The sequence below is a fragment of the Dendropsophus ebraccatus genome, chromosome 14 (assembly GCF_027789765.1).
Source record: "Dendropsophus ebraccatus isolate aDenEbr1 chromosome 14, aDenEbr1.pat, whole genome shotgun sequence".
Lineage (NCBI taxonomy): Eukaryota > Metazoa > Chordata > Amphibia > Anura > Hylidae > Dendropsophus > Dendropsophus ebraccatus.
The window spans coordinates 61,044,243-61,060,209 of NC_091467.1; the positions used below are offsets into that span (position 1 = coordinate 61,044,243).

The window sequence follows — 15,967 nt, forward strand, 5'->3', positions numbered from 1 at the left end:
TTACAGAGGACGCAAAAGGACACCGGCTTCATTTCGTAGTTTATTAGAAATGGACACGACAGAAGTTAAGAGGACACAGGGCTGAGGGGGGAGCAGGAAGCAGTCACCGCGTCGTGTGCAAACATCGCCAGTCTAGCTACACAGAGCCTACACGTCTTTACACATGTGCAGAAGGGGGCAGGGAGACAAGGGGTTAAAGCAAAGTATTACCTAGTCTGAACCATCCCCAAAAGCCTTCCTATTGGTAGAGAGCCGCCACCACCCCCCCTCCCCCACACACTTAAATAGCAACAACATCCGTACGACCACCCACCTCGCTTTATGTACAAATGGAGATTGTAGAAACCACAGCGAAGGAGAAGGCCAAGGAAGTCCCGTATAAATAAGGAGGACAAATCCCGAGGATGCACCGCAGAGCCGGACTTCCCAGAGAAGTGCCATACTACTGAGGCAGACATCCCAGAAAAGTGCTGCACCACAGACCTGGACATCCCAGAGAAATACCGCACAGCAGACCTGGACGCATCTAGAAACACACAGCAGCTACAGTTCAGCAAACTTTTATAGTCAATGCAGCAAATTTGATGGTTTGGCCATTATTCACTTTTGTCTTAAAAAGGGGTGGTGCCACAAAGAAAACTAGGTCCATACTGATGTATTATGGTAAATAAAACCTATTGAAAATGTTTTTCTTAAAATATATATTGTTAGAGAGATATAGACTCACTAATCCCACATGGGCTGCTTTGTGTGATAACCTGTTGCCATTAGTTAAAGTGTACCCGTCATTTGTATAAACGTTTGACAACTCAGAGACATGTCAAAAGTTTTGATCAGTCCGTACTGATCAGGAAAAAAAAACGTGTTAAGAGCGGTTCTCTCCTGGCTCCCTGTCACGTGAGGCTTTATAGAGACTTACATAGGCAGCCAGAAAAGGCCCGACTGATCATGTCAGAGTCAGGAGAGAACTCACATCGCTCTCCTGATTTGTGAACACTCAGACCCAAACCGATCAAAACTTTTTGCATCTCTATCACACAAGTTTTTACAAACAGGTACAGTTTAAAGCCCGCTAGGCATCCACTTTCCTGGGACACACAAGCTCAGTTCAATCACAGTCACCTGATCTGTCCCATTGGTACTGATAGTTGCTTTTCACTTCAACTTGCAAGAAAATTGGATTATGGGAAAGAGTCTGCCTGCTGCATGATAACAGCAAAATCACAGCTCAGAAAGGAAACCAGGAAGTGATCAGATGTATAGGTAAAGATTTTACCATCTTTGCTTCACAACACCACCCCTTAAAGGAGAAGTTCGGCAAAAATTTTTATTAAAGTATTGTATTGCCCCCCCCAGAAGTTATACAAATCACCAATATACACTTATTACAGGAAATGCTTATAAAGTGGTTTGGTTTTTTCCACTGCACTTACTCTGCATCAAGGCTTCACTTCCCGGATAACATGGTGATGTTACAACCTGACTCCCAGAGCTGTGCGGACTGTGGCTGCTGAGGAGGATGATGGTAGGGGGACACAGGGCACTGGAGGGACACTGAGCATCTCTCTGCCATCATCCTCTCCAGCAGCCACAGCCTGCACAGCTCTGGGAGTCGGGTCGTGACATCACCATTTTATCCAGGAAGTGACATCACCATGTTATCCAGGAAGTGAAGCCTTGATGCAGTAGTAAGTGCAGGGGGAAAAAAACACTTTATAAGCATTTCCAGTAATAAGTGTATATTGGTCATTTGTATAACTTTGAGGGCAATACAATACTTTAATAAAAATTTCCCATCGGACTTCTCCTTTAAACACTGCTCTGGGTACCTGGAAACGATGACTACAGCTCCTAGACTTTTCCAAAACAATCAACAGCTGAGCCATTGGGTTTAGCCATATTTGCTGCACTGCGGACCTGGACATCCCAGACAAGTTCTACACTGCAGAGCTGTACACACCCAGGAATATACAGCACTGCAGAGCTAGACCTTCTGGATCAGTGCTGAACACAGCCTGGAATATACAGCACTGCAGAGCCGGACATTCCAGCAATGTGCCACAGTACAGAGCAGGAAGTGACCCGAACTAGGAAATGTGGTTTAAGAGACAGCAGAGGACACCTCAGGAGTGTGACACTGCAAACCAGACATCACCGAGGATACTTTGGGAATGTAGGACAACTAGGGAGGAGACCACAGGAACATGCAACATCCACAGAGCGGGACCCCCAGGGTCACCCAGTCCGTACAAAGTTTATGTATGAGGACACGTCAGTGGCCAGGATACTGTCAGACACATGATAATATACACCGTTTGCCCAAGAATTAATGGGAGGGGGCACTAATTTCATGATCTCTTTGCCCTCTCCCAGAAATGGTAAAATGTGAGGGTAAAATACAAACCTCATTTGTCATTATGAAAAGGCTAAAAATAACAGTCCGTCCTGGAAGCAACGACAGAGGATTAAAAAGAAAACGTAAAAAAGTGTGCACCCCCTGGCTGCTGGGGGGGGTACATGGTTTGGGGGTATTGCTTTGCAGGGTGCCCTGGGCTGGAAGCACGGCTCGTCCTCACAGACGCTGCTTTTTGCTCTGTTTCAGGGCCCCTGATGTGTGATCGTTCTCCAGCGCCCGCTCTCGTCCGTTGCTCTCGGTGAAGCCGTTGGCTTGGGGTGCGGTGGCTTCGTCAGCCACCGCCACCACCACCAGCATCTCCTCAGGGCTGGAGTTTAGAGACTCATCCAGCTTGGCCTGCAGCTCCCGCAGCTTAGATACCGCCCGGTCTATGGTGGAGATGCTGATCAGGTTGAAGTCATGCATGCTCACCAGGTGCAGCATGAAGTTTCGGCAAAGGTTCTTCTTGATTATTTTGGGTCCATAGTTGTCAACAAACAACATACAGGCATGATTCATCTGATTGTCGGCAATGAACCTGCCGGAAACAATAGGGATTAGTAAGAGGGACTACAACTCCCAGCACTGCTGCTCTTCTGTTGACAAAACCTTCTAGCACTTCAGTTACTGTCAGTGAATGAGACCATTTCCTTTATACACAGCTACAACCGAGAATATTTCACTATACACCTCTACATCTGTGACCAGTTCCCTTAGGATTGACCCCGGTCCTTATGAGATAATAGGGAGCAGGGAAGACATTACTTTTTTCCTGCTTAAAAAGGAGGGACTTTCCAAGACCAAGTATAGTCAGGGACTGGTTAGGGCAGGTCAGTGTATGTGAGGAAGATGGGGTTATCTTCTCCGTGTTGTGAAAGGTGAGAAGGGTTAAAGGGCTTAGGAATATAAGGCCTGGTTGACAGGTGGTCAGGGGCTATTTTCCTGTGCATACTAGGTGAAGGGGGTTAGCGGAGATTTTCAGCATGTGGCGGAATCAGTCAGACGTTCGTGTAATCCCAGTCTAGAGCACAATACCTCCTCTGCACCACACAGATCTACAGGGCGATACCCACCCACACCATACAGCTCTACAGCGCTGCTCACTCACCTAAGTGTATGCAGCCACAGAATTTAGCATGATGCCCCCCCATATCGCTTACCCGTGTTTCATAACGTGCAGGTTCCACATTTTCATCACTTCTTTCTCCCCTTCATTTACATCGGAGAATTCCTCAATTTGCTAAAGGAGGAGATTGGCAAAAACTATTAGAATTGGTGCGCGCTGCAACAGACCACGGTGCAGGACCCCATCAACACACACACTTACCGTTATTGTCTTCTCCCTCAGCCACTCAGGGTCTTTCTCGTCTTCACTGTCCACCTCCATCTCCTGGGGTCTGAGGGGGAGGCAGGTGTCACTGTGGAAATACAGGCGATTGTGGCCGCTGCTGTAGGTCCGCTGCTGCTCCACCTCGCCATCTTCGGACTCGTAAAATTCAGACATCCCGCCCTTTGTGCGTTTTGGCCTAGAAGTAGACATGAAAAATTTATGCAGTGACACTGGCTCCTATAGACCCTTATATCCCTGCAGCATCACCCCCCCCCTCCCTATGCTAGAAATATGACAGGAGGGATCTACAGCATACGGTAGTGGAGCATGGCACCATCTCATCTATAGATGCAGCAGGCAGCCTCCACATACAGAGCCCACAGCCGCAGCAGGCAGCCTCCACATACAGAGCCCACAGCCGCAGCAGGCAGCCTCCACATACAGAGCCCACAGCCGCAGCAGGCAGCCTCCACATACAGAGCCCACAGCCGCAGCAGGCAGCCTCCACATACAGAGCCCACAGCCGCAGCAGGCAGCCTCCACATACAGAGCCCACAGCCGCAGCAGGCAGCCTCCACATACAGAGCCCACAGCCGCAGCAGGCAGCCTCCACATACAGAGCCCACAGCCGCAGCAGGCAGCCTCCACATACAGAGCCCACAGCCGCAGCAGGCAGCCTCCACATACAGAGCCCACAGTCGCAGCAGGCAGCCTCCACATACAGAGCCCACAGCCGCAGCAGGCAGCCTCCACATACAGAGCCCACAGCCGCAGCAGGCAGCCTCCACATACAGAGCCCACAGCCGCAGCAGGCAGCCTCCACATACAGAGCCCACAGCCGCAGCAGGCAGCCTCCACATACAGAGCCCACAGCCGCAGCAGGCACCCTCCACATACAGAGCCCACAGCCGCAGCAGGCAGCCTCCACATACAGAGCCCACAGCCGCAGCAGGCAGCCTCCACATACAGAGCCCACAGCCGCAGCAGGCAGCCTCCACATACAGAGCCCACAGCCGCAGCCTCCACATACAGAGCCCACAGCCGCAGCCTCCACATACAGAGCCCACAGCCACAGCAGGCAGCCTCCACATACAGAGCCCACAGCCACAGCAGGCAGCCTCCACATACAGAGCCCACAGCCACAGCAGGCAGCCTCCACATACAGAGCCCACAGCCACAGCAGGCAGCCTCCACATACAGAGCCCACAGCCACAGCAGGCAGCCTCCACATACAGAGCCCACAGCCGCAGCAGGCAGCCTCCACATACAGAGCCCACAGCCGCAGCAGGCAGCCTCCACATACAGAGCCCACAGCCGCAGCAGGCAGCCTCCACATACAGAGCCCACAGCCGCAGCAGGCAGCCTCCACATACAGAGCCCACAGCCGCAGCAGGCAGCCTTCACATACAGAGCCCACAGTCACAGCAGGCAGCCTCCATACGGAATCTTGTAGCCAGTCCCCATACAGACACCACCAGTCCTCACCTGCACACAAGGATGTGGGTTATGGGCGTCCTCTTCACAGGTCCATTTCGGCTGAAGGCAAAACCTGGCTGGCGGTGAATATCCTGAGGGTTCCCAGCGTAAGACCCATCATAGCACTCGTTGATGGACACATCAATTCGGGCCCCTTTTGGATGATACTAGAAAAGTAGCACAGAAAACCATGAATATTCACAACTAATCCATGGAGACCTGACCCACAATCCCCCAGTAGGAGAGTGCCTGATAGCAAACCCTCTGGTATCCCTGGGAGTCTCCCTACCACGTAGTTGAAGATGAAGCGGCTGTGGCAGAGTTTTAGGTGCTTGAGGAGACTGTAGAGCTTGCGGCAGTTTAGTGTACACCAGGGACAGTGCAGGTCGTCCCGCGCCTCTGTCTGCTGCCGCGTGTTGTTGTTGTACAGGAACTAAAGAGAACATGACAGGGTATCAGGGCAGCAGAGCTGTGACCCCCCATTACACAGCCGGAAAGCTACGCCCCCCCCCCCCAATCACAAAGCAGAAAGGCTATGCCCCCCCCAATTACAAAGCAAGAAGTCTGTGCCCCCCCCATTACAAAGCAAGAAGTCTGTGCCCCCCATTACAAAGCAAGAAGTCTGTGCCCCCCCAATTACAAAGAAAGAAAGCTGCGCCCGCCCCCCACTACAAAGCAAGAAGGCTGTGCCCCCCCCACTACAAAGCAAGAAGGCTGTGCCCCCCCCCCCCCCCAATTACAAACCAAGAAGGCGAAGGCTGTGCCCCCCCCCCCCCCCCCCATTACAAACCAAGAAGGCTAAGGCTGTGCCCCCCCCATTACAAACCAAGAAGGCTAAGGCTGTGCGCACCCCCCCCCCCATTACAAAGCAAGAAGGCCTTGCCCCCCCCCCAATTACACAGCAGGTGGGGCCTATCACCTGGTAGAATATGCGCAGCTTCTGCTTGGCTTCTGTGGTTAGATCTTTCTCCCTCTTCGCCTGGACTTCGGAGGATGGAGTCTCCTTTACAGCTGGAAAGACAACAAGAAACTGTCAGGGAGTAACTGAAGATGGTACACAGCCTCTGGGAAGACCCCCCTCAGACCCCTACCTCAGCTCCCCACACAATGAGTCCTAATGTGAAGCACGCTACTACAAAAGTAAAGCTAAACTTAGCACAGTCCATTGTCAGGGCTGCCTGGGAGAAAGGAGGGGACCCATGGTCAGCACTACCTCAAGGGTCTCATGTTAACTCCCTATGAGCTGTGGAAGTCCACCACAGACCACACAATGAGGGGTCGGAGGAATGAAAGGATCCCAATGAACATTAACCATACAGCTGCTGACTAAAGAAAACCACCACTTTAGACAACCTGGTTGTAAGCTGGGGTCCCAGACCCTTCCCATACAAGAGAATCCTGTAGGCAGCAGACTGAACATTTAAAGAGGAGGCCGCAGGTGGAACAGACTGCATGAGGCACAGACTGTGACTGTCAGAGTCCATGGAAGGCTGTGTACACACTACAGCTCCCATCATGTAAGTCATACATACATATCGGGAAATAGGCTACAACTGACATTACGCCACTGACATTACGCCGCTAACCCCCCGCCCCCCCCCCCCGACATCCACACTCCTTGTCACCCACAGCCCTCACCTATAGCCTGTGCAGGTTTAACAGACACAGATCGGGGCTCTTGGGGGCCACTGTCGGAGTTGCGAGTTGCCAAAGGTTTAGCGATCGGTGCTGTGGATTTATCTGTTGAGTCACTTGTCCATCGGAGGGTAAACTGCAAGGTTGGGCCCTGGGAGAAGGTCTCAAATGGAGGCAGCCTCTGTGGGGAGACGATGACGGTGAGGAGCTGCGGACACCTGCCTATATACAGGATCCTCATCTACCCTGCCTTACCTTGCCGTCAAGTATGGTTTCCCACGTGGCCCTCTTCTTGCTGACTGGACACTCGTCTATCTCCTGCATGGCCACTTCATACTCCCCATCCAGTAACTGCAGACGCCTGTAACAAGGACAATCGGACATTAACCACTAGTTGGTAGAGTTCAAGAGCTGGTAAAAATGCGAGTGACTCCAAATCATCACCTGTTCTTATCAAACACAGTCATCTGCGCCACAAAAGTCTTCTCCTCATCTCTACTCGATGATGTCCTCTTCCGTCTAGTTGGGACATCATCTGTGACCTCTACAGTGCACCCCCAAAAAAAGGAAAAAAAAAAAAAATAGTGAGTGCAGCTCTGGATGTAACTCTGTAATATATGTACACAATAACTCCCCCAGAATAATGAGTGCAGCTCTGGAGTATAATACAGAATCAGTAGCACTCACCGAGGTTCTCATTGGTCTCCCCATTGGTCATGCCGTTGAAGTCACGGTGTCCAGGTCGAGTGACTCGGAAGAGCAGGGAGTATGATTTCACCATGTGACTATTGCTGGGTTCAAACTCATTGCTGGACACTGCCAGTGAGGGGAAGTTGCTGATTTTGGAGTGGCTGAGGTCAGGGTTCAGAGGTACTTGCTTTTTGCCCGTGGGGACCTGTCTTATGGGGCAACTGACGTCCTGGAGGCCAGAAAAGAACACATTATTCAAATACTCTTACCTGGCAGCAGCTTAGCAGAGCTCCTGAGATGCAGAAAGCATTTAGGATTCCCTACAGCAAAGTAACAAGGTTAGGGGGAATTCACACATCCACAAATTTGCGGACCTTACAGACGAGGAAGGAATGTAATGGATTCATACCACCCCATCCCCAACACTAAGAAGTTACAACCCAAGAGCTGCAAAACTGAGTGCAGCTCTGCAGTAAAAATACAGACTACACATGCCAGACGACTTCTCCTTGGTAAATCAATGAGAGCACAATGAGGAAACCACCAAACTCCAACAACGGGGATCTAGGCGCAGGTCCGACTAATGGCGACCAGGTGAATAATGTAAAACTTTATTAAGACCCAACGCGTTTTTCAAGAGCCATATAACATTACAGGAGAGAGACACAGCACAACTTATACCAAAAAGAAATAGTGATGTCAATAAGATAGGTGGAGCTACTCCACCCATCAGGGTTAACTCCTAAAGAGCTGACAAAAAATATATACAAATTATTAGCACTACAGCTGTAACTACATAAAAACAACATGCAAATAGCATAAAGACATGTACAATTGGTTAGTACTGTGGCTAGATTAAAAAAAAAAAAAAAAAAAAAAAAAAAAAATATGAGCGCGGGGGCAGCCACTCTTGGACACACAGCCGAGCGCGGGGGCAGCCACTCTTGGACACACAGCCGAGCGCGGGGGCAGCCACTCTTGGACACACAGCCGAGCGCGGGGGCAGCCACTCTTGGACACACAGCCGAGCGCGGGGGCAGCCACTCTTGGACACACAGCCGAGCGCGGGGGCAGCCACTCTTGGACACACAGCCGAGCGCGGGGGCAGCCCACACAAAGCCGAGCACCACAACAAACATGCAGACGATCCCAGGAACATGCACACAGGACAGTGCCTAAATTTGAGGGGGCTTTGGAGGGTTGGGCATGCAAACTACAGTGCATGGAGCAGCACTTACCTTGCGTTTCTTGTGGCACACCTTCACAAGCAGAACCTCCAGGGTTACAGAGTTTTGTTCATTCTCAGAGTTCGGAGTTGGCTTATCTGAGGAGAACACAACAAACCATCAGCCCCACACCACACGATGTACCTCATATGCCCCATGACCCGCCACTTACCACTTTTATGGAAGAAGCCAGTGAATGTAAGCTGCAGATGAGCTGACAAACTGCAGGAGAGAGAACAGAATGAGAAACTGCTAGAACTGTAGAGACCCACATATAATAGTCATCCAGGGGCTTACCTGTCCGCCTCATGCTCGCCCCTCATCTTCTCCACTTTTGACAGTAGGTCATTCACCTTAAAAGTTTTTCTGTGGGAAGGAAATAGTTCAGGTCACATAAACAGAAGGCGAGTATAATAAAGAGGCCAGCAGCGATGTGGGGAGGTTGCAGTGTTACGTCACATCAAAAGGTCATAAAGCCTGGGACATACCAAGCTCTTATATAAGCTGAGGGGGTGTGCAGGACCGGGGAGGGTATTGTGTAACACGAGCAAAATGGATCCAACAGCATGTAACAGGATAGCGCCTGCAGCAGCAGGTGAGGACTCACAAAAACAAGGAATGGTGCTCCTTACCTTCTGGCGTTTGATCGGGAGTTACGGTGAGACATGTACGTGAGCGTCCGATGCAAGAAGATAGGCTACAGGGGACAAAAACATGATGTACAAAACAGCAGGACAAAGATTCCAGAGAACTTACAGCTCATACAACCAGTCCAGGGATGGGGGGCAGTATAAGAGGGGAAAGGTCACACGGGAAAGGGGAGAGGGGGTGAGAGCAGAGATGTCCCCCTGGGGGGGGGTTAAGAAAAGAGAGAGAAGTCAGACAAGGGGGTGGGGTAAGGGGAGAGAGGTCAGGCAGGTGGGGGTAAGAGGAGAGGGCGGCAGACGGAGGGTAGGGTAAGAAGAGAGAGGTCCGGCGGGGGGTAGGAGGAGAGAGAGAGAGGAGGTGGGAGGGGGGGTGAGGGGGTAAGAAGAGAGAGAGGTCAGACAAAGGGGTGGGGTAGGGGGAGAGAGAGAGAGAGAGAGAGTCAGGTGAGGGGGAGTGTAAGAGGAGAGAGAGGAGGTCAGGTGAGGGGGTGGGTGAGAGAGAGAGAGGAGGTGGTCAGGTGAGGGGGAGAGGGTAAGAGGAGAGAGAGAGAGAGAGAGAGAGGGGGAGGTCAGGTGAGGGGGTGGGTAAGAGGAGAGAGAGAGGGGAGGTCAGGTGAGGGGGAGTGTAAGAGGAGAGAGAGGCGGTCAGGTGAGGGGGTGTGTAAGAGGAGAGAGAGGCGGTCAGGTGAGGGGGTGGATGAGAGAGAGAGAGGAGGAGGTGGTCAGGTGAGGGGGAGGGTAAGAGGAGAGAGAGAAAGCGAGAGCGAGAGAGAGAGAGGAAGTCAGGTGAGGGGGTAAGAGGAGAGAGAGAGAGAGGGTCAGGTGAGCGGGTGAGAGAGAGAGAGAGAGAGAGAGAGAGAGAGAGAGAGAGGGGTCAGGTGAGCAGGTAAGAGGAGAGAGAGAGGTCAGGTGGGCGGGTAAGAGGAGAGAGAGAGGTCAGGTGGACGGGTAAGAGGAGAGAGAGAGAGAGGTCAGGTGGGCAGGTAAGAGGAGAGAGGTCAGGTGGGTAGGTGGGAGTAAGAGGAGAGAGGTCAGGTGGTGAGGGGGAAGACCAGGGGAGAGGATGGAGGGATATGGAGTTAAGTTTGGCTAGTGGACATGGGCAGAGGGAGGAAATTGGTATAGAGGATCAGAACACACATGGATCCAGCACACACATCACACGTAAGAGGATTACTTACTGCAATAAGATTCCTGGTCCTCAGGAACCGGTAGATCTGGGTGGGTTCTGGAGAAGAAAGGTGCACAGAGCATTATAACCTGCCGGGAGGGTACCGAGTAGATCATCAGCTGCACTGAGGGCGCCAGGTGTATTAAAACTTGCGGGAGGACTGAGTGTGATACAAAATGCTTAGGGGGCACAGCGCATGGCGGTATTTCATTCAGAGCTTTCCCCAGCCCCAGCGATACAGAGGTAGCCGAGCCTTCCCCGGCCCCAGCGATACAGAGGTAGCCGAGCCCTCACCGGCCCCAGCGATACAGAGGTAGCCGAGCCCTCACCGGCCCCAGCGATACAGAGGTAGCCGAGCCCTCACCGGCCCCAGCGATACAGAGGTAGCCGAGCCTTCCCCAGCGATACAGAGGTAGCCGAGCCTTCCCCAGCGATACAGAGGTAGCCGAGCCTTCCCCAGCGATACAGAGGTAGCCGAGCCTTCCCCAACGATACAGAGGTAGCCGAGCCTTCCCCAGCGATACAGAGGTAGCCGAGCCTTCCCCAGCGATACAGAGGTAGCCGAGCCTTCCCCAGCGATACAGAGGTAGCCGAGCCTTCCCCAGCGATACAGAGGTAGCCGAGCCTTCCCCAGCGATACAGAGGTAGCCGAGCCTTCCCCAGCGATACAGAGGTAGCCGAGCCTTCCCCAGCGATACAGAGGTAGCCGAGCCTTCCCCAGCGATACAGAGGTAGCCGAGCCTTCCCCAGCGATACAGAGGTAGCCGAGCCTTCCCCAGCCCCAGTGATACAGAGGTAGCCGAGCCTTCCCCAGCCCCAGTGATACAAAGGTAGCCGAGCCTTCCCCAGCCCCAGTGATACAAAGGTAGCCGAGCCTTCCCCAGCCCCAGTGATACAAAGGTAGCCGAGCCTTCCCCAGCCCCAGTGATACAAAGGTAGCCGAGCCTTCCCCAGCCCCAGTGATACAAAGGTAGCCGAGCCTTCCCCAGCCCCAGTGATACAAAGGTAGCCGAGCCTTCCCCAGCCCCAGTGATACAAAGGTAGCCGAGCCTTCCCCAGCCCCAGTGATACAGAGGTAGCCGAGCCTTCCCCAGCCCCAGTGATACAAAGGTAGCCGAGCCTTCCCCAGCCCCAGTGATACAGAGGTTGCTGAGCCTTCACCAGCCAGCCCTGTGTGAGGTACACAAAGCAGGTATACATATGTGAGGTACACACAGCAGGTATACATATGTCGGGTGTACACAGCAGGTATATATATTAGGTGAGGTACACACAGCAGGTATATACAGAGTGGTCCAAAAAAATGTATCCACTGTTTAAAAGTCCATAACTTGTAAACTAATTGACGAAGTTATCTCATATTTGGTGAAAGTGTAGCTTAAAGTCCAACTTAAAGATATCACTGTAGCTGTTCAAAACGGTCACCATTCACATCCACACACAAACGATGCGGCCGAACTGCAGCACGAACTACTGACTGCAACGTGTTCAGTTCGATATTTGCACATGAATGTACGATTGATTCTCAAAGTTCATCCAATGTGCGTGGCTTTTGTCGATAAACAACGTCCTTTAGTGTTCCCCACAGGTAAAAGTCCAGAGGAGTTAAGTCTGGGGAACGTGGTGGATACTCCACAGCACCTCTACGGCCTATCCATCTTCCTGGTAGATTTTTGTTGAGATACGCCCTAACACGATGTTGGTAGTGGGCTGGGGCACCATCTTGTTGAAAGTAAAATCTTCTGTCTCCATACAGGTCTCGGATGGCAGGTAAAATGGATGTCTGAAGCTTATGAAGGTACACCTCACCGGTAACTGTGCCGTCAAAGAAGAATGGCCCAATCAAGCCCCGGTACGACAACCCACACCATACATTTACTCCTGGCAAATTCACGGCTTTGTCGACAAGGACGTTCGGATTTTCGGCGGCCCAGTAGATGCAATTGTGGCGATTTACTGTACCATTGAGTTTGAACTGTGCCTCATCAGACCACACAATCATCTCTGCAAACTCGTAATCGTTGCGCACCATGTTAAACCACTCGCAGTACGCCATTCTACGATCTGGGTCGTCCTCGTTCATTGCGTGTAGCAATCGTGGGATGTAGCCCTTCCACTTTGCTGTCTTCAAAATTCGCCCAACACTTGAGAGACTCACTCCAGTTTCACGGACACACTGTCTCAAAGACTTCTGTGGTGAGCGAGTGAATTGTTGTAACACACAACGGGAGTTCACTGGACTTGTTACTGTTACAGGTCGTCCGGATCGTTGTTTGTGTACATCTTTAAAGAGAACCAATCACGGAAGATTTTTTTTTTTTTTTTTATTCCTTAATTCTATTTAAATTACTTTTTTAATAATATTTGTAAATAGAATTAAGGAATTTTCTGTCCGCGTTTTTAATTTATTCATGTCTCTCTTCACTGTCACGCGCCGGCTCTTTTCAAAAGAGCCGGCGCGTGACAGGAAGCTCCCGGCATGCAGAGCGGCAGGAAGAGCTCCCATGAGCCTTTGCCCGCCGCTCTGTAAATACACAGCGATCTCGCGCTATACAGCGCGAGATCGCTGTGTATATCTGTCCTAATTAAACCTATTAGTTTTCTCATGAAGATACAGACTGCAAATGCAGTCTGTATCTTATACTTTACCTAATCCTATGTAGCAGTGTAGTAAGCCGGGCGCCATCTTGATGACTGGAACGCACCGCTGGAACGCAAATGACGTCATCAAGATGGCGCCCGGCATTACTGCACCGCTACATAGGAGTAGGTAAAGTATAAGATACAGACTGCAAAGGCAGTCTGTATCTCCATGAGGTCTACTTATAAAGATACAGACTGCCTTTGCAGTCTGTATCTTATACTTTACCTACTCCTTTGTAGCGGTGCAGTAATGCCGGGCGCCATCTTGATGACGTCATTTGCGTTCCAGCGGTGCGTTCCAGTCATCAAGATGGCGCCCGGCTCACTACACTGCTACATAGGATTAGGTAAAGTATAAGATACAGACTGCACAGGCAGTCTGTATCTTTATAAGTAGACCTTATGGAGATACAGACTGCCTTTGCAGTCTGTATCTTATACTTTACCTAATCCTGTATAGCGGTGCAGTATTCCCGGGCACCGCCATCTTCATGACGTCAGTTGCGTTCCACTGCTGGAACGCACCGCTGGAACGCAAGTGACGTCATCAAGATGGCGGCGCCCAGCAATACTTTTACTACTATACAGGATTGGGTACAGTATAAAATACAGACTGTAAATGCAGTCTGTATCTTCAGGAATAGACTTAGGGAGAGAGAAACTTTTATTATAGGGACAGTTAATTTTAGGTGATTGGTTCTCTTTAACACAGCCGTCGGCTTCTAATTTGTTTAAAATGCGACGAATCGTTAAACGTGTCGGCGGCTCTGTTTGATACTCATTTCGCCATTGCAGTTGAACTTCATTAATGTTTTTGTACTTAAAATACCACTTCAAAACTGACTTCCTTTCATCGAATGTAAGCCTTGCGCCAGCCATGTTTACTCGAGTAACTAGGTGCCACTACGAACACAACACAGACTATCCGCGACTGTCATCTGACAAAACAATACAACGCTTGTGTGGTGACTGCCGGAACTACAAACTAGTACACTACCAAATATCAGACAATTCCGTCAATTAGTTTGCAAGTTATGGACTTTTAAACAGTGGATATATTTCTTTGGACCACTCTGTATATATGTGATGTACCCACAGCAGGTATACATACATATATATATATATATATACACACACGAGGTACACACAGCAGATACACACACGAGGTACACACAGCAGATACACACACGAGGTACACACAGCAGATACACACACGAGGTACACACAGCAGATACACACACGAGGTACACACAGCAGATATACACATATATATATGAGGTACACACAGCAGATATATATGGTATACACAAGATTATATATATATATATATATATATATATATATATATATATTTATGTGTGTATGTGTGTTTCACACAGCAGGTATATGTGAGGTATACATAGGAGGGAGATATATATATATATATATATGTGTGTGTTTTGTATACACAGCAGATAGAGATATAATGTGTGTGTGAGGTACACACAGCAGATATATATATATATATATGGTATACACAAGATATAGATATATATACTTATGTGTATCTGTTTGTGTGTGTTTCACACAGCAGGTATATGTGAGGTATAGGTGTGCATACACACATATGGGATATACTGACTTTCGAAAGCCTGCAGGAAGAGTTCATGGTCGGCCTGGATTTGCTCCATCTTGGGTCTCCTCACCGGGGGCAGCGCCGCAGCAGCAGCCGCCGCTCCTCCCCCACCACAGCCGGCGCCTGAGGAGGAGGGGGCCCCAAGGGCGGCCGGGCCGGAGCTGGCGCCGTGCTTCTGGGGAGCCATGGGCCTCAGCGCCGGGGGAGCGCCATCACCACCGGGACCCGCGTATACCGCGCTCACACACAGACCGTCCCGCCCTCCACCGCCATTGGCCCGGCGGCACCCGGTCCGCGGCGCTCATTGGCTGCGCAGCACGTCGATCACGCCGCACGTGACGTCACCCACGCGCCAGCACTCGGCTTCGAATTGAAACCGCGGGAAGAAGCCGCAATGAATTCTGGGACACGGGAAAGAACCTCGCGCCGACGTCACTAGCCCTGGCGTGTCAATCATCCGCTACAGACCGCCCCTGTCCTGACGTCACTAGCCCTGGCGTGTCAATCATCCGCTACAGACCGCCCCTGTCCTGACGTCACCGGCCCTGGCGTGTCAATCATCTGGTACAGACCGCCCCTGTCCTGACGTCACCGGCCCTGGCGTGTCAATCATCAGCTATAAACCACCCCTGTCCTGACGTCACTGGCCTAAGCATGTCAATCATCAGCTACAGACCGGTGGTCTCGTGACATCATTTAACCAGGCATGGCAATCATCAGCATCAACTTTCTTTAATCCTTTGAGGACCAGGCCCAAAATATATAATGTAACATAAAATCGGTAATCCGTGCACTTTTTTCCCTCTTTTCGTGTACGCCGTTTAGCCTTTCGCAATGACGCTTGTTATATTTTAATAGATCGGACAATTACGCACGCTACGGTATATTATATGTTTATTTATTTATTTTTATGTTTTATTTATATAATGGGAAAGGGGGGTGATTTAGACTTTTATTGGGGGAGGGGTTATGGGGTAGTGTATTGGTGTTTTTAACTTTTTTTTTTTTTTTACACATTTGAAGTCCCTTTGGGGGACTTTTACATCCAGTACTTTGATTTTTACACTGACCATTGCTATGCCATAGGCATAGCATTGATCAGTGTTATCAGCGATCTGCTCGACTGTGCAGGCTTAGTG

The 15,967-nt window shown here is 50.6% G+C and overlaps 1 protein-coding gene across 1 annotated transcript; it reads right to left on the reverse strand.

Moving 5' to 3' along the window:
* Positions 1-27: 27 nt before the first annotated feature.
* On the reverse strand, positions 28-15,110 carry SUZ12 (SUZ12 polycomb repressive complex 2 subunit). Its single transcript, XM_069952472.1, has 16 exons — positions 14,835-15,110; positions 10,581-10,627; positions 9,385-9,449; positions 9,050-9,118; positions 8,925-8,974; positions 8,765-8,850; positions 7,524-7,755; positions 7,281-7,380; positions 7,092-7,197; positions 6,840-7,017; positions 6,121-6,212; positions 5,491-5,634; positions 5,211-5,368; positions 3,723-3,921; positions 3,556-3,635; positions 28-2,933 (listed from the first exon to the last, which is right to left on the reverse strand). The coding sequence occupies exons 1-16, from the start codon at positions 15,013-15,015 to the stop codon at positions 2,573-2,575; spliced, it is 2,148 nt and encodes a 715-aa protein (XP_069808573.1). The 5' UTR covers positions 15,016-15,110; the 3' UTR covers positions 28-2,572.
* Between the last annotated feature and the right edge of the window lie 857 nt (positions 15,111-15,967).

Coding starts and splice junctions, on each gene's coding strand:
- SUZ12 (XM_069952472.1), bottom strand. CDS start 15,015: ATGGCTCCCCAGAAGCACGGCGCCAGCTCCGGCCCGGCCGCCCTTGGG. Junction 10,628..14,834: donor CTTCCTGCAGGCTTTCGAAA/GTCAGTATATCC, acceptor TTTCTTCTCCAG/AACCCACCCAGATCTACCGG. Junction 7,756..8,764: donor TGTGCCACAAGAAACGCAAG/GTAAGTGCTGCT, acceptor TCTGGCCTCCAG/GACGTCAGTTGCCCCATAAG.